Source organism: Scyliorhinus torazame, chromosome 16 (assembly GCF_047496885.1).
Source record: "Scyliorhinus torazame isolate Kashiwa2021f chromosome 16, sScyTor2.1, whole genome shotgun sequence".
NCBI lineage: Eukaryota > Metazoa > Chordata > Chondrichthyes > Carcharhiniformes > Scyliorhinidae > Scyliorhinus > Scyliorhinus torazame.
In genome coordinates this window covers 150014066-150035469 of record NC_092722.1, presented here as the reverse complement: position 1 = coordinate 150035469, position 21404 = coordinate 150014066, and the positions used below count along the sequence as shown (strand labels likewise).

Sequence of the window (21404 nt, the reverse complement as noted above, 5' to 3'; positions counted from 1 at the left end):
AACTGCTCAATCTCTGCTTCTGTTGCAAATGCTGCTTTTTGCTCCCTTGGCGAAGCAGCAATTCTCCAGCCCCTTTGCATCTTCCAACTCAGTTTTCCTGTTGGAACTCACAACCATTTTCCTACAATTTTGGAAATGAGACCCATCAATGTATACATCAACATAATGTGTTTGAATTATTCCTCACCCATTGACAGTGACTCCTATCCCCTCATAAAGGCTGACTCATTTTGTGGTACTTTTATTGTCCCCCATCTTGTTTCCAGACCCCATTTCAGCTTGCTTCCATATTTGGATAAATATGGTAGAAACATTTATAGATTATATTTCCTATCTACCATTCATAAAACAAAAACGGATAAATATATATTGGTGAAGTTTTATTCCCCCTTAAATGGTAGTGTCACCGAATTTGAAAAATTGGTACCTTTTCCATTGTGAAAACAAATCTTCTGATCTATTAGTTTAAACAGCGGATTTGTGAAGGATGATTTATTTTTTGGTATCTTTTATTTTCCTAGGATTGTGGGTGACAATGAAGCTGCTTTTAGGCGATGTTCATCAGATACGAAAAGATTTTCCACATCTAGTCGACAGAACCACAGCAGTTGCAAGAAAAATGGGTTTCCCTGAAATAATAATGCCTGGTGAGTTTGTCAGCAAACAACTTAATTGTAGTAAACAATTCCATCAATCCATATTTCTGGTCATTGTAAATATATTAACATTTAAAAAAAATTTAAGTAACTACTTCTGCTGACAAGGCATGGAAACAATGTAAAGTGGTCTGTGCTGTTCGCAGCACATCTCCTGTAACTAAATTGAGAAAATCATATCAGTTGTCCTTTTGCCAGCTCTGAAACCACACTGAGGTGCACTGTGTAGATACGTGATGCCAGGATCTGCAATTTGGTCGGAGCAACAAAAATAAAGTCCTTCCCCACAATACTTAACAACTCCGTAACTGTTGCAATCAATGCAATCCCCTCTCTTTTGTGCAAGGTGACTATTTTTGCATCACTTATGTCTTGAGGAACAAATCTTTCCTCCCAGCAGAGAAACAAAAGTTAATGGACTCTTTAAACTGTTGTGAAAAATAGACTGCCCGCCTGGACTCCTCAGCATAATTTCTTCTATTCACGAGCACATGCAGTTTCATCAGTTACGAGGAGCAGCATCAGAGGCTTTCAAGATCAGCAGTTGGGTAAAACAGGGCTGTGTATGGCATCCAACACTATTTGGCATATTTTTCTTCATGCTGCGATTGTACACTTTCCGCGACTTAAGTGAGGGTGTCTATCTCCATGCTAGAATCAATGGCAAACTGTTCAACCTGGCAAGATTGAGTGCCAAGAACAAAGGGCGTAATTCCCTAGTTTGTGAGTTGCTGTTTGCTGATGCGCATGCTGACATCCCATATTGATGTTCACTTGCAAGAGCTTGTAGATTGGTTCTTCTGGGCTGTCAAAGAGTTTAGACTGAGAATCAGCGTCAAGCACACCAAAATTGTGAGACAGGACATAGAAACTCCTTCTTCCATCAACGTTGACAACCTTACTCTGGAGATCGTCAACAGCTCTACATATCTTGGATGAACAATTACCAGCAACCTGTTCCTTGCTGCAAAAATTACTAAGTTCTGTGTGTACCGGGCTTGTGTTCTCAGCACCCTGCTTTACAGTAGTGAAGCATGGACAACTTATACAAGCCAAGAAAAACGTCTGATCAGCTTCCAACTCTACTGCTTCAGACATATGTTGGGCATCTCCTGGGAAGACAGAGTGCTGAATATGGAAGTAAACTAGTGTGCAGGGATCCCAGCACATTTGCCCTCTTGAACCAATGACAAATCCATTGGCTGGGTTACGTGAGCAGAATGGACAATGGCCACATTCTCCAAAGACATGCTCAATGGCAAATTTGCTTTCAGCAAGTGATCAACAGATCACGCATGTCTGCAGTACAAGGATGTCTGCAAGCAAGACTTCAAGTTGACCAGGATCGGAGTCGAGGCATGGGAAGTACTCACTGCTGACTGTAACAAGCAGTCATGAAGGGTATGGAAAAAGCAAAGGACAAAAGAAAAGGCCAGATGGCAGAAAAGAGAGCCCGCCAGAAGGAAAAAGCATCAGTCAACCTTGGGCCAATACTGTTCATCTGTGTCAGCTGCAAAAGGGACAGTTACTCATGAATTGGGCTCGACAGCCACAACAGACAATGTTCAATACTGAAGTGACGTACCTCTGTGTGCATCTCCTGAGACAATGGATGCCAATAATAATAGCATATTGTATGGAATGAAACAGAAGAGTGATTTTAATTTCATTGCAATGACCAACTTAACACACTTGGATTTGATATTATTTAGAATTAAATATCGAAATTAGTGCCATTTTGTAATGCAGAGCAATGGAGATGTTTGGGGCAAATACATTTCTTTGCACTGAAAGTTTAGGAGTGTGGTAATGCAAAGATTTTGTGTTACAGTGCCATAATTGGTGGGGGGGTTTGATTATAGTGGCAGGTTTAGCTAGGCAGTTCCACTATAAAATGAGAAACTTGCAGTGGCAAAGCTGACATAACAATGTGATGAAAATGCAATATCAGGAAATAAAATTTTGCAAGCAGGAAGTAATCACAGCTATAAGGTATTTAAAGTGATTGGTCAAAGGATTAGAGGGGACATGAGGAAAAACCTTTTCACCCGGAGGGTGGCGGACATCTGGAATTCACTGCTCTAAATGGTGGTTGAGGCTGAAACGCTCAATTCATTTAAAAGGCACCTGGAGCTGCAGTCAAAATATGGGAATAGAGGGATACGGACCCAGGAAGTGTAGAAGATTGTAGTTTAGTCAGGCAGCATGGTCGGCACGGGCTTGGAGGGCCGAAGGGCCTGTTCCTGTGCTGTACATTTCTTTGTTCTTTGTTCTTGTTCTTTGGTATAACCTGCAGGGTTATAGGCTAGGTGTTGAAAAGTGGGATTATAATGAGCAGCTAGTTTTTCTTTTTGTTTGGCCGGCACAGACACAATGGGCTTAATGGCTTCTTTCTATACTATAATTTTTCTATGGTTTTAATAGATGCAATATTTACAGTTGACATTAGACTATGCTACCTTCCTGAATGTGTCAGTAAGAAATAGTTTTCAATATCTGTGAACATTGACTGTTTTATTTAACCACAGAAGTTACCTGGCCTGATTTAGTTTATTTGATAGTTCCAGGCTAACACTTTAATTAAAGCCAGGCAGGTTAATATAAATGTAGTTGTTGGAACTTTGTGAAGGAATTATTTGGGTGAATTGAACATCCTGAATTCTCCCTCCGTGTACGCGAACCGGCGCCGGAATGTGGCGACGCGGGGATTTTCACAGTAACTTCATTGCAGTGTTAATATAAGCCTACTTGTGACAATAATAAAGATTATTATTATGAAGTTGATGTTTATCTTCTACAGGAATGGTGTTTGAAGAATTCTGTGCCAATTTTGATCTGGCTGATTGGTTATTTATTTGTCCTGATCTTAGATTTAATCTGTACTTTGTAGTGAACTGATACTTTGTTTGACATGCATATCAGCTTGTTCTTGGATTGTATTCATCATCATGCGAAAAATTGTTTGAATTTCCGTTATCTCAGGAAGTTGAGGTACTGAGGGCGCTATTCTTCCCCCTCCCACACCGGGTGGGAGAATCGCTGGGGCGCCGTGCGAATCACGCCATGCCGCCCCGACCCCCGCACGCGATTTCCCCCCCCCCCCGAAAACCAGCGGCACGCAATTCGCACCGGGTCGCTCGGAGAACCGGCGAGTGGCGACTCTCCGGCCCGGATGGGCCAGGCGGCCGCTACGACACGACAGGTTCCCACCAGCGTTGTCCATCCTTGGTCGCTGCCGGCGGGAACTCTGCGGGAATGCTGGGGGGGGGGGCCTATGGGGGAGGGAGGGGGGCTCCTTCACTGGGGTGGCCTCCGATGGGGTCAGGCCCACAATCGGGGCCCACCAATCGGCGGGCCGGCCTCCTTCTGCGCGCGGCCCCAGAACACCGGCGCCATGTTGGTGATGGGCCGGCGTGCATAAGACGTTCCCTGCGCATGCGCAGGATGGCGTGGCCCAACTGTGCATGCGCAGGATTGGGCTGCCCCAACTGCGCATGCGCGGGTTGGCGCGGTGCCGATTTGGCGCCGCGTAAGAACGCTGGAGCCAGAATAGGTCATGCCTTGGCCCTGTTCGTGCCGTCGTGAAACGCGACGGCCTCCATATCGGGGAATCGCCCCCTGAGGTTTTGGCTCCTGCCTCATATTTTTTCAGTTGATTATTTGATTCAACCTGAATTATAGCTATTGATCAATAACTCATCATAGTATCACAGTATTGTCATGGCGCAGAAGAAGGCCATTCGGGCCATTGTGTCTGCATCGCCTCTCCAAATGAGCATTATGCCTCAGTGACATTCCCCTGACTTTTCCTCCTACCTCTGCACATTACTTCTATTCAGATCATCATCTAATGCCCTCTTGAATGCCTCCATTGAACATGCCTCCGCCACACTTCCAGGCAGTGCATTCCAGACTTGAACCACTCACTAAATTTTATTCTCATATCACAATATTCATCTTCTGCAAATCCCTTTAACTCTGTGCTCTCTCATTCTTGATCCTTTTATGAGTGGGAACAGTCTCTCTCTAGCCACTCTGTCAAGGCCTCTCATGATTTTGAACATCTTCATCAAATATCCTCTTAGCCTCTTACCTCCAACAGAACATTCCCAACCTCTCCAATCTATACCCATAACTGATGTTTCTCATCCCTGAAATTATTCTTGTAAATCTCCCCTGAACTCATTATAATTTTTATCACTGGATAAAGACCAAAAAGTAGTGTAGTAGAATCTCTGATTTGGATTGTTATGAATGAGTAAGGGAGAGATTGCCATGTTGGATCTCTATTTTTAAAAACACTAAAAATGCTGGAAGTACTTAACTTGAAGGATCATCTAGAGAGCAAAACAGTCTTAATGTTTCAGGACTTGTTATGATGTGTTATGCCCTGCTAGGAATGGGGGACGGGATTCTCCGAGCCTCCGTGCCAAAAGCGCGATCGGCACGGGAGCGGAGAATGGGCGTTGACGCCAAAATCCGGCGCGACGCCACTCCCGCGATTCTTCGGCCCACGGAGAATTGCCACGAATCGCGCGCACGCGGTCTATGCGGTGCGGGTAGGGGGCCATTGACAGAGAACCTCCGCGGCAGTTCTGCGAGGACAACTGGCTGAGTTCCCGACAGCGTGGTTCTAACCACGTTTTGCCTGTCGGGAACGGCCAGCGGCGGCTGCAGACTCAGTCCGTGGCTGCCCTGGTGGGGGGGGGGGGCGGGGGGATACTTCACCGGGGGCAGCCTCCCAGATGGCCAGGCAAGCGATCGGCCGGCACCGATCTGCAGGCAGAGTGAAACGCCCGCGTTTTGATGCTGGCGTGGGGACATAGCCCCATTATTGGAGAATCCCACCCGGGGTCTTCCAAAGCACGACTGGTGCTTGTGTGACACATGTGATCTTCCTTGTATTTTCAAAAGTTCAAGCTGTGCAAATGTTGCTACTTGATGATTTCCTCAAATGACTTTGTAACCAAATAGTGCTTGACCTACTTTTGAATATTTGAGGTTTAAATGCTATTTCTGGTCAGGATTAAACTGTGTGGAGTTTTCTTTACCTTATTTGCATGTTATAGCAATTCCAATTTGCATGTAAATTTTACTTTCAAATGATCATACCTCTAGTTCTAAATAATTTAAGTTAAATACAAGAAAGTAATATTTTTCTTTTACCTACTTATCTTAATAAAATTAATTGTTTAAGAATCTTTATCTTTATTTCCTCATCAAGGTGATGTTCGTAATGACATCTATGTTACACTGATGCTAGGGGAGTTTGACAAAGGCAATAAAACCACTTCCAAGAATGTGGAAGTCACAATGATGGTATATGATGAAGAAGGCAAGCGTTTGGAGGTATGACTACCACCAATGATACAACTGTGGGGCTGTTGTGCATGCAACAATTAACGTATTCCAGAATTGGGGCTTGTAATCTTGTGCTGTGTTTTGTTATTTAATAACTATTCCTTCAACTGTATCTTTGTGTGAGTTATATCCTGAACATTGGAGAATGCTGAGCACAAATTTCATATAAATTTGACTAGGTCTTAGGTTTATTTTGTCTTGTATGTTCTTCAGTAATTTTTCAATTCCTTAAATGCAGTATTCCATTTTTCACACCTGATCTTTGCTTCTTGTTTTTAAAGAATGTAATTTTCCCTGGTGCGGGAGATGACGGTATCTCTGAATATAAATCTGTTATTTACTATCAAGTGAAGCAGCCCCGTTGGTTTGAGACAGTAAAGGTATATCCTCTGTACATAGCTGGAATTTCAAAAGTTAAAATAGACCCATGAGCAGTATTATTTTAAATATATATTGGAATTATTTTGTAGGTGGCAATTCCTATTGAAGATGTAAATCGAAGCCATTTAAGGTTCACATTCCGACATCGATCGTCTCAAGATTGTAAGTACTGGTTTTTGATTCATTTAACGTGCAAAATAGTAAAGCTCTTTGTTATGTTTGCACTTATTGATGAAGAATCTGCCCTTTTTAAGCATTAATTTTTAAACTGTGGTCCCACTATTACGATTTGGGCTGCTTTGCCATATTTTTATTTGCAGAAGTCGACTTCCATAGGTTGGTCCTGCTTCTTATGATCAGAAACTTGATATTGTGCATTATGTATCTAGGATGTTGTATGTTCAAGTTGAATAATTTTCACTTTATGTTGATTTGCAAACGTAACCTCGACTCTTGATCTCTCTAAAGTTGGCAAAAAATAATAAGCTGATAGGTCACGCAGTTCAGACTGAAAATTCAGTATTTATTAGGACACATATAAATTTATAGAGTAGCAGATTTAGAGAAATTACAATATTTCACTTAACAGTAGCAGTTCCAAAACGATAATTAATAATCACTAGCAACATTCTGTGCTAAATATTTTAGATTTGCATCATGCATATTGGATATAAAACATTTATGTGTAAAATGCTTGACAGCGGGCGCTGCAGTATCTAGCCCATGTAGTGATACTGCAAGAAATTAACTAGTAAGCAAAGATTGTAGTCTCAAGATTATATATGTATATATATATATATTGGAAGGGAATACGTACATTGGGTGTAGGTATCCCCTCCCAATCCTTTGCCTCCCTTGTTGGTCTCCAACACAGAAAATATTGTCTGCAATCAGATAGTAGGAAATTGTTAGCCCAGTGATCAACATTAATTATTTTTATTGTTTGATGTCCTTTGTGACTTTTATTTAGTAAGCAATTTGTCTAGCTTTGTCCTGGTAAATTCATGTGTAAGAAATTGAATTGTTTTGATGAGTGTATCTTCTTCATGTCTCTTTTTTTCTGCAGTGCAAGTAGTGCACACAATTCATCTATTGAACATCAGCATTAGAAACTAGACAGATTCTTGACTATTGGAAGGGGATCCTCACTAAACAGCAGCATGACATGTTACTCATATCTCAACATACTACTGATTTGCTAAAGTTCTCGATCATTAATGCCACCATTGTTTCCATCAGGGTCCCTAAGCACAATGCTACAGACTCTGAAGAGGCATGGTTTTATTGTTCGAATTTGTAACTGAGAAACCATATTATACAACTCATTGGCCAGCAGGTAATCTGGTAGCCATGGATAGAAATAGATAGAGTGCGATTAGCACCATGAATCATTCAGATATCTTGTCAGTATCTTTCAGTATCATTGCCTTCACCTTCTACACGTTTCATCATGTTGTGATACTAAGCATCTCCTAGAAGAGGGGGAGAAGCTAAGTGAACAAGACACAGGCAGTGACTAAGAGCACATCGCTGCAGAAGCACCAGCCAAGAAGATTGGAGCACCACACAATTGGTACCTGATATCTCATGGGCTGCAAAGTGGTCTGAAGCACTTAATGAAAAATAATAATAATCTTTATTAGTGTCACAAGCTGGCTTACATTAACACTGCAATGAAGTTACTGTGAAAATCCCCTAGTCGCCACACTCCGGCGCCTGTTCAAGTACACGGTGGGAGAATTCAGAATGTCCAATTCACCTAACAAGCACGTCTTTTGGGACTTGTGGGAGGAAACCGGAGAGCCTGAAGAAACCCATGCAGACACGGGGAGAAAGTGCAGACTCCAAACAGACATGACCCAAGCCGGGAATTGAACCTGGGACCCTGGTGCTGTGAAGCAACAGTGCTAACCACTGTGCAATCGTGCCACCCACTGGCATATGTTGTTCCCCACTGGAACATCAATCCTCTACTTTTGCGATGTTGCCATCTTTTTCTAAGCATTGAAAGAGAAACGCTTTTGTCAAAGTTCAAATGCCGTGCACCCAATAGATTCACTTGCTTGCTGTGGGATGTCAATGATTAAAATAGTCATTTGCCACAGCGCTGGTGGATTGTGAAACTTCTAGCTTCTTAATCTGTCACTCCTGTGATTCCCCAATGAGAGAGAGTGCCAGTTGGCTGCTGGCTTTAAGTCTGAACTGATTGGAATTCAGATGGTCCAATCAAGCAGCTGTAATTTGCTGAGGTGATCCTCTGTCCATCATTGCCATTCTCAGCTCGTCGTGTCCATTTGCTGGCACACATTGCATGAAAGCAAGCATTTCTACTATTTGATAAAAATTCTGAATATATTTCAAATAGAAATGGAAGATAATGAAACTCAGTTTGGGCATTTATTATTTCAAAAGAGGAAAAATGTCTGGAATTTGAGAGAATCCTCCATTAAATGCTTATCACATTTTCCCTATTATAAAATCTTGCCTTTTCCCCATGACATTTCTAATCCAATGCGCAAAGATAAGTCCAGTGCTTAGCACATTGCAGTTCTTTAGTTGTAAAATTTATATTGTGTTTTGTAAATGTAGGCATGTGTTAACAGTTCACTTTTGGTCGAAAAAGGTATTTACTGTGGTGTTTCACTTATTACAATAACCATTTAAGATTCAGTGAGATTTTCTTTGTTTAGCTAAAGACAAATCTGAGAAGGTATTTGCAATGGCATTTGTGAAGTTGATGAGGTACGATGGGACAACGCTAAGAGATGGAGAGCATGACCTAATTGTATACAAGGTATGTTCGTAGATAGTGGTTTATGCACACACATTAGCACCACTGAAGAAGGTTAAGCATTGGATATTCTGATAATGTGCTTTTAATACACGTATTGAAGTATAACACATTTTGAGTTGGATTTTTTTCTGCACAGTGGGATGCCAAAAAACTGGAAGATGCATCAATATACTTAAATCTACCAGCAACAAAACCGATGCTTGAGGAGAAAGGCTACACAATGACTGGGAAAAATATGCACAGTTTAGGAAACTTTGCCATCAGCAAAGATTCATTTCAAATTTCTACTTTGGTTTGTTCGACAAAACTCACACAGAATGGTAAGCTATTGAAAAGAGCAAAAAATAACTGTTACATTTTAATTGTGCTCTTCAGTTTCGAACAAGGTCCTTTCTTAACTAGATCATTATTATTGTTCATTTCCAGCATTTTGAATTTTATCCACTAACCTTGTTTTAACATCTGAAACAAGGTTATCTTACCTCCAATTTTTCCTACAAAAATAAATAATCAGGATTGTTAATGAATGTCAGGAGTATTGAATGTGGAAATGCAGAGAACATAAGATTTTTTTCAAAACATCACTGAGTTTGGTGCCGATTTCTAGGCCCTGCTGATATTTTTATGGTTCAATTTAACTTTTCTGAATAAATCAAACCATTCAATTTTATGATTTTGGAACAGAGAAAAAACACTTGTTACCAGGGGTTCGACAAGAGCCCATGAGCTATTTCAAAACACTGGATTCTTCTATCAAAATGAACATTTACAAAAAATTGTTGAGAATGGTATGAATCAAGGAATAATGCATAATTGGATGCATGTTAGTGTACCACTGTGTATTGTGCCACAGAATGCACAAACAATTCACCACATGCTGAGTTCATAATCGTAACAGTGTTGTGTGGAAGAATTGAGTGGAGGCAGTAGATGCTTTCTCACCGAGAGGCAAGAAAAATTTAAACGGCAATTCTAAGATGCCACCAAACACATTAGAATAATTATTCATCCATATGTACACATGAATTAGGAGCAGGAGTAGGTCACTTGAGCCCGAGAGCCTGCTCAACCGTTCAATAAGGCTAATCGAGTGCCACGTTCCTGCCTACCCCCGATAACCTTACACCCCTTGCTTATAAAGAATCTAACTACATCTGCCCTAAAAAATATTCAAAGACTTTCCTTCTACCACTTTTTAAGAGAATTCCAAAGAAAAATGTCCTCATCTCTGTCTTAAATGAACGACCCCTTATTTTTAAACCGTAAACCCCAGTTCTAGATTTCCCCACATCCACCCTGCCAAGACCCCTCAGGATCTTGTAGGTTTCAACCAAATGTTCCCTTGTTTTTCTAAACTCCAGCGGACACAAACCTAACCTGTGCAACTTTTCTTCGTCAGACAACTGACCATCCTAGGTATTAGTCTAGTAAACCTTCTCTGAAGTGCTTCCAATGCATTTGCATCCTTTCTTACATAAGGAGACCAATACTGCATACACTATTCCAGATGTGGTCCCACCAATATTCTGTATAACTGAAGCATAACCTCCCTGCTTTTATATTCCATTCCCCCACAATAAACAATAACTTTCTGTTAGGTTTCCTAATGACTACACCTACATCCTAGCCTTTTGTGATTCATGCACTCTGACACCTTTACATCTCAAAGCTCTGCAGTCTGTTACCATTTAGATATGGTGCTTTTAAAGAAAATTCCTGCTAAAATGAACTGGGCTATTTTACATTTTCTCACTTTTGTGAGGGCCATGAAGAATCCAGCACGGGTTTTAAGGATACAAAGTAATAACATTTATTTACAATAACATATATATATCTATACCATCAGCAGCAACTTCCCATGCTGCACACTCCTTCCTGCTGTTTCCAAACTGGCCAGCTTTATTTATACTTGGAGTTTACTAATGGTTTCTCCCCCCCCCCCCCCCCCCTCATTGGGGAAGCTCATACTCCCACAGGATTGTGGGATTGTCATTAGTCCCCAGTCAATGGTAAGTCGGCAGGTTATAACATCCCTCCCCTCCAAAGTCCAAGGAATCCACCGAAGACCCTGGCGAAGGAGGGCGTCGGACTCGTTTTGCCGCAGGCCGCACACCATTTGCACGCGGCGCTGGATCAGGCGGCGTGTAACGAGACGGAAACCGGCCCTTCCGTGATGAACAGCGCAACGGTTGTACATCCACGTCCCGTGGACCCGAGAATTCCCCCTCTGATGCATCCTGTGTCTCCATCTCGGAGTCAGAGTCTGCTGCCTCCGTCATGTCAGCGTCTCTATTTCCATTCGGTTCTGTAACGATCTGCGCAGGCTTCGAGTGAGGCACCAGTGGAAGATTGTGAGGACTACCTTCCCTTGTCTCTGGTCTCTGCGGCAGTAGAAATGAGCTCCGGGGGCGGGGAATCTTTTGAGGGGATAGTCCTCTGGACCGAACGTGGTCTACATGTTTGCGCTGGAGACGACCCTGGGCTTGCACCTGGTAAGATATAGGGCCCGTTAGCGAAAGATTACACCAGGAACCCACTGGGCACCACCAGCAAAATTCCGAACGAACACTGGGTCACCGGGCGCAAACTGTCGAATCGGCCGATGCCGAGAAAATCCCTGTCCCTGCCGTTCTTGTGTGCGGCGTACTTTTGCGCCAATGTCCGGGAAAACCATACTAAGGCGGGTGCGAAGTCTCCGGCCCATTAGGAGTTCTGCGGGAGCTACCCCAGTCACCGCTTGGGGGGTGGTCCTATATGTAAACAAAAAGCGAGCCAGTCTCGTGTCCATTGATCCGGAAGACTGCTCCTTTAGGCCTCTTTTGAATGTCTGCACTGCACTGCACTGCGCTCTGCCAACCCATTTGAAGCCGGGTGGTAAGGGGCAGTGCGGATATGGCGGATGCCGTTCATCTTCGTGAACCTCGCAAACTCCTCACTTGTGAATGGAGTGCCGTTATCCGTGACCAGCACCTCGGGGAGGCCATGCGTACTAAACGACAAACGTATCTTTTCAATTGTTGCGCAGGACGTTGTCCCCTGCATCTCTAGCCATTTAGACTGGGCGTCAATTAATAGAAGGAACATGGATCCTTGAAAAGGGCCTGCGAAACCTGCATGCAAGCGTGCCCAAGGCCGCCCTGGCCATTCCCAGTGATGTAGGGGCGCGGCCGGCGAAAGCTTCTGATGCTCCTGGCAAATGGAGCAGTTTTGGGCCACCTTCTCAATGTCGGTGTCGAGGCCTGGCCACCAGACATAACTCCGGGCCAACATTTTCATTTTGGTCACACCTGGATGCCCATTGTGCAAGTCTGTTAGTATCAGCTCCTGGCCTTTTTCTGGGACAATCACACGCGTCCCCCACAAGAGGATGCCGTCTTCCACGCTGAATTCTGACAGCTTGGAGGAAAATGCCCGCAACTCGCCTGGGAGCTGTCTAATATGCTGCCCACCATACAGGACTATGTGCCGAACCTTTGACAGGACTGGCTCCGCCTGGGTCCACTCACGGATCTGTGATGCCGTGACAGGCAAGGTGTCCATAAAATTTAGGGTTGCAACCACCTCATCGGTCATGGGGGTCGACATGGGGCCGGTCGATAAAGGCAATCGGCTCAGTGCGTTGGCATTTGCTATCTGCGTACCTGGTTTGTGCTCCAGAGAATACTCGTATGCAGCAAGCAACAAAGCCCAGCGCTGGATCCGTGCGGAAGCAATGGGCGGTATTGGATTATCATCTCTGAAAATTCCCAGCAGAGGCTTATGATCAGTCACGATAGTGAAATGGCGGCCATACACGTACTGGTGGAAGCGTTTCACCGCAAAAACCACTGCCAGGCCCTCCTCGATCTGCGTGTACCTTTTCTCCGCTGCAGTCAATGGCGGCAGGCGAAAGTTATCGGTTGCTTGGCCCCGTTCTCCATCTTGTGGGACAGGACGGCCCCAATACCATACGGGGATGTGTCACATGTGACGAGCAAAGGCTTTCCAGGATCATAGTGGGTTAGTAACCCAGACAACGACAATTGTGGGTTATAACACCCACATTATACTCCATTTGTCAGATCTTTGTCCACTCACCTAATCAATCTATATCCATTTGTCGCCTCCATATGTTCTCTTCACAACTTACTATCCTACCTATCTTTGTGTCGTAGACAAATTTAGCAACCATACATTTGGTGCCTTCATACAATTCATTTGTATAATTTGGTAAAAGTTGAGGCCTCAGCACTGATCTTGTGACACAACACTCGTTACATCTCGCCAACCAGAAAAAATCCATTTTTGCCTATTCCTTGTTTCCTGTTAGCTAGCCAGTCTTGTATCCATGCTAATATGTTACTCCGACATATTGAGCCTTAGATGTGATACCTCATCAAATGCCTTCCTGAAATCTAAGCACAGTATATCCATCTGTTCCCCTTTATCCACAGCAGCAATGACTTCAAAGACTCCCAATGAATTGATTAAACATGATTTCCTCTCACAAAATCATGTTGTCCCTGCCTGATTATCATGAATTTTTCCAAATGCCCTGCTATAACATCTTTAATAATAGCTTCTGGCATGTTCCCTTTGATAGATGTTAAGCTTGTAGTTTCCTGCTTTCTGTCTCCCTCACCTTTTGAATAAAAGGGTTACATTCACAATTTTCCAATCTAATGGAAGCTTCCCCAAATCTGGGGTATTTTGAAAAATTAAAACTAATCTTTCATCAACCATCTCACATCTTTTAAGACCCTAGGTTGAAATCCATCAGGACCTGAGGACTAGTCATGCCGCAGCTCCAACAATTTCCTCATACCACTTCCCTGGCAATTGTAATTTTACAGAATTCTTCTCTCCCTTCCATTTCCTGATTTATAAATATTTCTGGGATGGTCACTGTATCCTCCATAGTGAATACCCATTCAAAATACCTGTTCAACTAATCTGCTAGCTCCTATTTTTCATTATTGATTCCCCCCACTCACTTTCTTTGGGTCCAACCCTTACTTTAACTCTTTTTAAAAATATCTGCAGAAACTCTCATTTTCCGTCTTTATATTTCCAGCTAACTTTCTCAAACGCCAATTTTCCCTCATTAATAATCTTTTATATTTATTCTGTTTTATATTCCGTACAACCTTCTAACCTGCCCCCATTTTTGCACATTTATATGTTTGATGCTATCTTTAACCTTTTTAGTTAACCACGGATGGTGGATCCTCCCCTTGGAATTTTTCTTTCTCATTGGACTGTATCTGTTCTGTATATTTTGAAATAGCCCCTTAAATGTCTGCTACTGGATCTCTATTGATCTACCCTCAACCTAATTTGCCAGTTTACTTTGACTAGGTCTTCTTTCATGCCCTCATAATTGCCCTTATTCAATCATGTAAATTATGATTGCCGCTACAAGGTTCATTTACTCTGTGGTCAGTAGTTAATCCTATCACAATACCACTTCTAGTATAGCTTGCATTCTGGTGACTCGAGAATTTATTGTTCTAACAAATTATCCAGAAAATATTCTATGAACTCTCTAAGCTACCTTTGTCCATCTGATTTTTTCAGTCTATATGTAGATTAAATCCCCCATATTATGACTGTACCTTTCTGGCAAGCTCCCATTGTTACTTCCTTTATACTCTATCCTACTGTGTGGTTACTGTTCGGGGGCCTAGACACAACTCCCACAAGTGACTTCTTGCCTTTATCAATTCTCATCTCTACCAGAACTGTTTCTACATTCAGGGTGCCTGAACTTGGGTCATCCCTCTCTAATGTGTTAATACCATCATTCATAATTCGAGCCACCACTCCGCCTTTTTCTAGTTTCCTGCTCTTCCTAAATGTCATTATACCCTCATTATTCAGGTGCCAATCTATGCCATTCTGCTGCCATGGCTCTGAATTAGCTATCAGATGGTGCTTTTTTATTTCTATTTGTGCTGTCAGTTCATCTGTTTTATTTCAAATGCTTTGTGCACTCAGATACTGTGCCTTTAGTTTTCTCCTTTTATTATTTTTTGTAGCCGCTAGCCTTATTTAATTAATTAATAATCTTTATTGTCACAAGTAGGCTTATATTAACACTGCAATGAAGTTACTGTGAAAAGTCTCCAGTCACCACATTCGCTACCCACTATGCTACCGTGTTGTCCATTTACTGATTTATCCTTAGAATTGTACTCTTTATCCCTTCCTGCCAAAGCCTGTTTATCATTTCCCATATTAATACCTTTCTCTCTTGCCTTGTCTCTAATCTTTGATTTATCACATCTTCCCAAATTTGATCCCTTGCTCAAAGGTAATGATCCCTGGATTATTACCTGAGCCACATGCAGATTGAAATAGAGCAAATAAGATTTGGGAAACAAATGCCTGGCTCAAAGACTAGTGCAGGAGAAGTGGGTTCAGCGCATGGGACACTGGCACCAGTACAGGGGAAGTTGGATCTGTGCCACTGGGACGGTCTACACATCAATTATTGGGGACTCGCTAGTTAGAGGGACAGACAGACGGTTCTGTGGCAGCGAAAAAGACTCACGGATGGTATGTTGCCTCCCGGGTGCCAGGGTCCGTGACGTCTCGGACCGTGTTTTCAGAATCCTTAAAGGGGAGGGGCAGCAGTCACAAGTCGTGGTACACATCGGTACCAACGACATAGGTAAGAGAAGAGATGGGGATTTAAAACAGGAATTTAGGGAGCTAGGGTGGAAGCTGAGAGCCAGGACAAACCATGTTGTCATCTCTGGTTTGTTGCCGGTGCCACGTGCTAGTGAGGTGAGGAACAGGGTGAGAGTGCAGATAAACACGTGGCTGCAGGGATGGTGTAGGAGGGAGGGTTTCAGGCACGTAGATAATTGGAGCACATTCTGGGGAAGGTGGGACCTGTACAGACAGGACAGTTTGTACCTGAACCAGTGGGGCACCAATATCCTGGGAGGGAAATTTGCTACGGCTCTTCGAGGAGATTTAAACTAATTTTGTCAGGGGGCTGGGAAAACGAGCTGTGTTCCAGAAGCCAGTGTCGAGAGTAGTGAGGTACTGAGGAGGGTATCAAGGTCGCAGGAGTGCACCGGCAGACAGAAAGGTGGGTTAAAGTGTGTCTACTTCCATGCAAGCATCCGGAACAAGGTAGGTGAACTTGGAGCGTGGACTGGTACTTGGGACTACGATGTTGTGGCCATTACGGAGACATGATTAGAACAGGGACAGGAATGGTTGTTGGCAGTTCCGGGGTATAGATGTTTCAGTAAGAGTAGGGAAGGTGTTAAAAGAGGCGGAGGAGCAGCATTGTTAATCAAGGATAGTTTAACGGCTGCAGAAAGGCAGTTTGAAGGGGGTCTGCCTACTGAGGTAATTTGGGCCGAAGTTAGAAATAGGAAAGGAGCGGTCACATTGTTAGGAGTTTTCTATAGGCCCCCAAAGAGTAATAGAGATGTGGAGGAAGAAATTGCAAAACAGATTATGGATAGGTGTGGAGATCTCAGGGTAGTTGTCATGGGTGACTTTAACTTTCCAAATATTGATTGGAACCTCTGTAGGTCGAACAGTTCGGATGGGGCAGTTTTTGTACAGTGTGTGCAGGAGGGTTTCCTGACACAATATGTGGATAGGCCGACAAGAGGTGGGGCCACATTGGATTTGGTACTGGGTAATGAACCGGGCCAAGTGTTAGATTTGTTTGTGGGAGAGCACTTTGGAGATAGTGACCACTATCGGTGTCTTTCACTATTGCAATGGAGAGGGAGAGGGCCATACGACAGGGCAAGGTTTATAATTGGTGGAGGGGTAATTATGATGCGATTAGGCAAGAATTAGGGAACATAAGATGGGAACAGAAACTGTCAGGGAAGGCACAAATGAAAAGTGGAGCTTGTTAAAGGAACAAATACTGTGTGTCCTTGATAGGCATGACCCTGTCAGGCAGGGAGGCAATGGCCGTGTGAGGGAACCATGGTTCACAAAAGAGGTTGAATGTCTTGTCCAGAGGAAAAAGGAAGAGTATGTAAGGATGAGAAAACAAGGTTCAGTAGGATCGCGTGAGGGTTACAAGGTAGCAAGGAATTAGCTGAAAAATATGCTTAGGAGAGCTAGGAGGGGGCATGAGAAGTCCTTGTCAGGTCGGATCAAGGAAAACCCCAAGGCGTTTTACTCTTATGTGAGAAATAAAAGAATGACCAGGGTGAGGGTAGGGCCGGTCAAGGACAGTAGTGGGAACTTGTGCATGGAGTCAGAAGAAATAGGAGAGGCATTGAATGAATACATTTCTTCAGTGTTCACTAAGGAGAGGGGGCCATGTTTTTGAGGATGAGTGTGATTCAGGCAGGTATGCTGGAGGAAGTAGATGTTCTGAGAAAGGATGTATTAGCAATTCTGAAAAACCTGAGGGTCGACAAGTCCCCTGGGCCAGATGGAATATACCCAAGGATTCTTTGGGAGGCAAGGGATGAGATTGCAGAGCCTTTGGCTTTGATCTTTGGGTCCTCGCTGTCCACGGGGATAGTGTAAGAGGACTGGAGAGTGGTGAATGTTGTTCCTCTGTTCAAGAAAGGGAATAGGAATGACCCTGGTAATTATAGGCCAGTTAGTCTTACTTCGGTGGTCAGGAAGATAATGGAAAAGGTCCTGAAGGATAGGATTTATGACCATTTGGAAAGATGTAGCTTAATCCGGGATAGTCAACACGGATTCGTGAAGGGTAGGTCTTGCCGTACAAATTTGATTGAATTCTTTGAGTAGGTAACTAAGTGTAGATGAAGGTAGAGCAGTTGATGTCGTATACATGGATTTTAGTAAGGCGTTTGATAACGTTTCCCATGGTCGGCTCATGAAGAAAGTAAGGAGGTGTGGGATAGAGGGACATTTGGCCAATTGGAGAAGTAACTGGCTATCACATAGAAGACAGAGGGTGGTGGTGGATGGAAAATTTTCAGACTGGAGACCAGTTACCAGCAGTGTACCACAGGGATCAGTGCTGGGTCCTCTGCTATTTGTGATTTTTATCAATGATTTGGAGGAAGGGGCTGAAGGGTGGGTCAGTAAATTTGCTGATGACACCAAGATTGGTGGAGTAGTGGATGAGATGGAGGGCTGTTGTAGGCTGCAAAGAGACATTGATAGGATGCAGAGCTGGGCCGAAAAATGGCAGATGGAGTTTAACCCTGATAAGTGTGAGGTGATTCATTTTGGTAGAAAAAATTTGAATGTGGATTACAGGGTCAACGGCAGGGTTCTGAGGAATGTGGAGGAACAGAGAGATCTTGGGGTTCATGTCCACAGATCTCTGAAGGTTGCCACTCAAGTGGATAGAGCCGTGAAGAAGGCTTATAGTGTGTTAGCGTTTATTAACAGAGGGCTTGAGTTTAAGAGCCGCGGGGTTATGCTGCAACTATACATGACCCTGGTGAGACCACATTTGGAGTATTATGTGCCGTGCTGGCCACCTCATTATAGGAAGGATGTGGAAGCATTGGAAAGGTTGCAAAAGAGATTTACCAGGATGCTGCCTGGTTTGCAGGATAGGTCTTATGAGGAAAGGTTGAGGGAGCTACGGTGTTTCTCTTTGGAGCGGAGGAGGATGAGAGGCGACTTAATAGAGGTTTATAAGATAATGAGGGGGATAGATAGAGTGGACGTTCAGAGACGAATTCCTTGGGTGGACGTAGCTGTTACAAGGGGGCATAACTATAAGATTCAGGGTGGGTGATATAGGAGGGATGTCCGAGGTAGGTTGTTTACTCAGAATGGTTAGGGTATGGAATGGACTGCCTGCTGTGATAGTGGAGTCGGACACTTTAGGAACTTTCAAGCGGTTATTGGATAGGCATATGGAGCACACCAGAATGACAGGGAGTGGGATAGCTTGATCTTGGTTTCGGACAATGCTCGGCACAACACCGAGGGCCGAAGGGCCTGTTCTGTGCTGTCCTGTTCTATGTTCTATGTTCTTATAATGCTAGGACCAGTGTTCTAACGAACCGAATAACTAGGAAAGTGTAAAGGGTTTTAAACTAATCCAGAAACGATGTCCCTGACTACTTGTGATTATTTTATCGTAATGTAAATGCTTATTAAGAAATTGGGGGGGGAAACAAAATAAAGTTACACTTTAACAGAACAATGGCCATCTTGTAGATTGAAAATCTATAAAGGTTCATTAATTGTTCACCACACAGTACCTTTAATTTCTCTTGGTCTGCCCTTGAGGGCAGCTGGCTTTTTAGATCCGGTTGCGTTCACACAGCTTGCTTGGAGTCGACCAGATATTCCAGCTGTCTGCTGAGATCTAGAACAGCTACATCGATAGATTTCAGTGTCTCCTAAATACGTTTTTTCACTTTGATCTCTCCATTGTCTCACCTAGTCTCTGTAGGAATGCTCTCCCCCAGAATTGGTTAACTTTATTTCTTTAGCTTTTACAATTTAAAAGTAGTAAACTCACCTATGACACCTTTATCGAGTCTGCATAGCTTCCCCTTTGGACCACAACACACCATTCAAATCTATTCCTGTTTGGTACACCCTTACTAAATTACCTCATTTAAACATCTATTTGAAGTATTTCTAGGCTCATTACAATATCAAACCCATAATTTAGATTCACATAGTCCCTCTGTCTCTGGTTTCAATTGCTACTCACATATCCCTAACAGTTTAAAAAAATGACAAGAATTTACCAATGGAAAAATATTACAATCTCTTTGGTTTTCCTGACACTACTCAGCTATTCTCATTAGAGGATTTACCCTGCCTAAGGCTGGAAAAAAATTATCTGCACTGTACTTTACAGCTAGTGCTAACTACAGGCAAGACTATTTTTCTCAAGAACAAGATTATTAAGATTAAATTTTCATTTTCACGAAACTTCCAGGTGTTCACTCAGTAACAAATTTCATTCATTTGTGACTTGCTGCAACAGGTACATGATAAAAGGATGATCAGTTTTTTATTACTGATAATTTGCCAACTGCAAACAAAACATTGAAGCCTCTTCTGGCTATCTTAAACTTGCATAATAATTTAATCGCTCACAATTCCTTTAACGGTAACATGTAATGTTTATGATAAAAGCAAAATGTGGCACATATTGGGAATTGAAAATAAAAAATAAATGCTGGAAATATTTACCGGGCCAGGCAATGTCTGTTGGGAGAGTAATCAGTTAATGTTTCGGTGTAAGATCATTTGTCAGAACTTCTTTGTGTTATTTGTTTCTTTAATCTTTCACAGGATTAGTGTGTTATTAGCGAGGCCAGCATTAGTTGCCCATCACTAATTGCTGCCTTCTTGGACTGCTACAGTCCATGTAGTGTAGATATACCGACTGCTGTTGGGAAGGGAAGAGAGGCAGTGAAGGAGCTTTGATATAGTTCCAATTCAGGATGGCTTGTGGCTTGGAGGGGAGTATCTAATGATGATGTTCCCATTAATCTGCACCGGCCCTTACAAAGATCACCCTACTGAAGCCCACGTATCTATCCTAACCCAGTAACCCCCACTTAACATTTTTTGGACACTAAGGACAATTTAGCATGGCCAATCCACCTAACCCGCACATCTTTGGACTGGGAGGAAACTGGAACACCCAGAGGAAACCCACGCAGACACGGGGAAAACGTGCACACTCCACAGACTGTAACCCTGCCGGGAATCGAACGTGGGACCCTGGAGCTGTGGAGCAACTGTGCTAACCACTATGCAGCCGTGCTTCTCTCAAAGGGTTGTGAATCTGTGGAATTCGCTACCCCAGAGTGCGGTGGATGCAGGGACAGTGAGTAAATTTAAGGAGGAGTTAGACAGATTGTTATTTGTTAATGGGTTGAAGGGTTATCGAAACAGGGAAGGACAGAGGAGTTGAGGCCAGGATGGGATCAGCCATGATGGCATTGAAGCTGTTTAGGCTCGGGAGGCTAAATTGCCTATTCCTGTTCCTAGTTCATGTGTTCTAGGGGGAGATGTTGTGACTGATTTTGCCATCCAACTCTTGGTCTGTAGCATTGTAGGTAGCTGATGAGAAACATACTAGCCGTGATCGAATGAGGGGCAGACTCGAGGGGCTCAATGGCCTAATTCTGCTCCTACATCTTACGAACTTAAGGAGATAAGGAAAGATGGGGGGGAAAAGGAATAAACATGTCTATGGACTTATCAAAAATATCTTAAATTAATCTTTTTTTCCCAGAGGGTGGTTGTAAACTGGAACTCACTGCCTGAAAGGATGG

The 21404-nt window shown here is 43.2% G+C and overlaps 1 protein-coding gene across 1 annotated transcript in view; it reads left to right on the top strand.

The window, feature by feature from the left end:
* Positions 1–21404, top strand: part of dock1 (dedicator of cytokinesis 1) — an 850868-nt gene that overhangs the window by 110322 nt on the left and 719142 nt on the right. Inside the window, exons 10-15 of the mRNA XM_072479204.1 lie at positions 522–647; positions 5881–6005; positions 6299–6397; positions 6488–6560; positions 9089–9192; positions 9329–9512. Of these exons, the coding sequence (XP_072335305.1) occupies positions 522–647; positions 5881–6005; positions 6299–6397; positions 6488–6560; positions 9089–9192; positions 9329–9512 (711 nt within the window). The remainder of the gene's footprint in view (positions 1–521; positions 648–5880; positions 6006–6298; positions 6398–6487; positions 6561–9088; positions 9193–9328; positions 9513–21404) is intronic.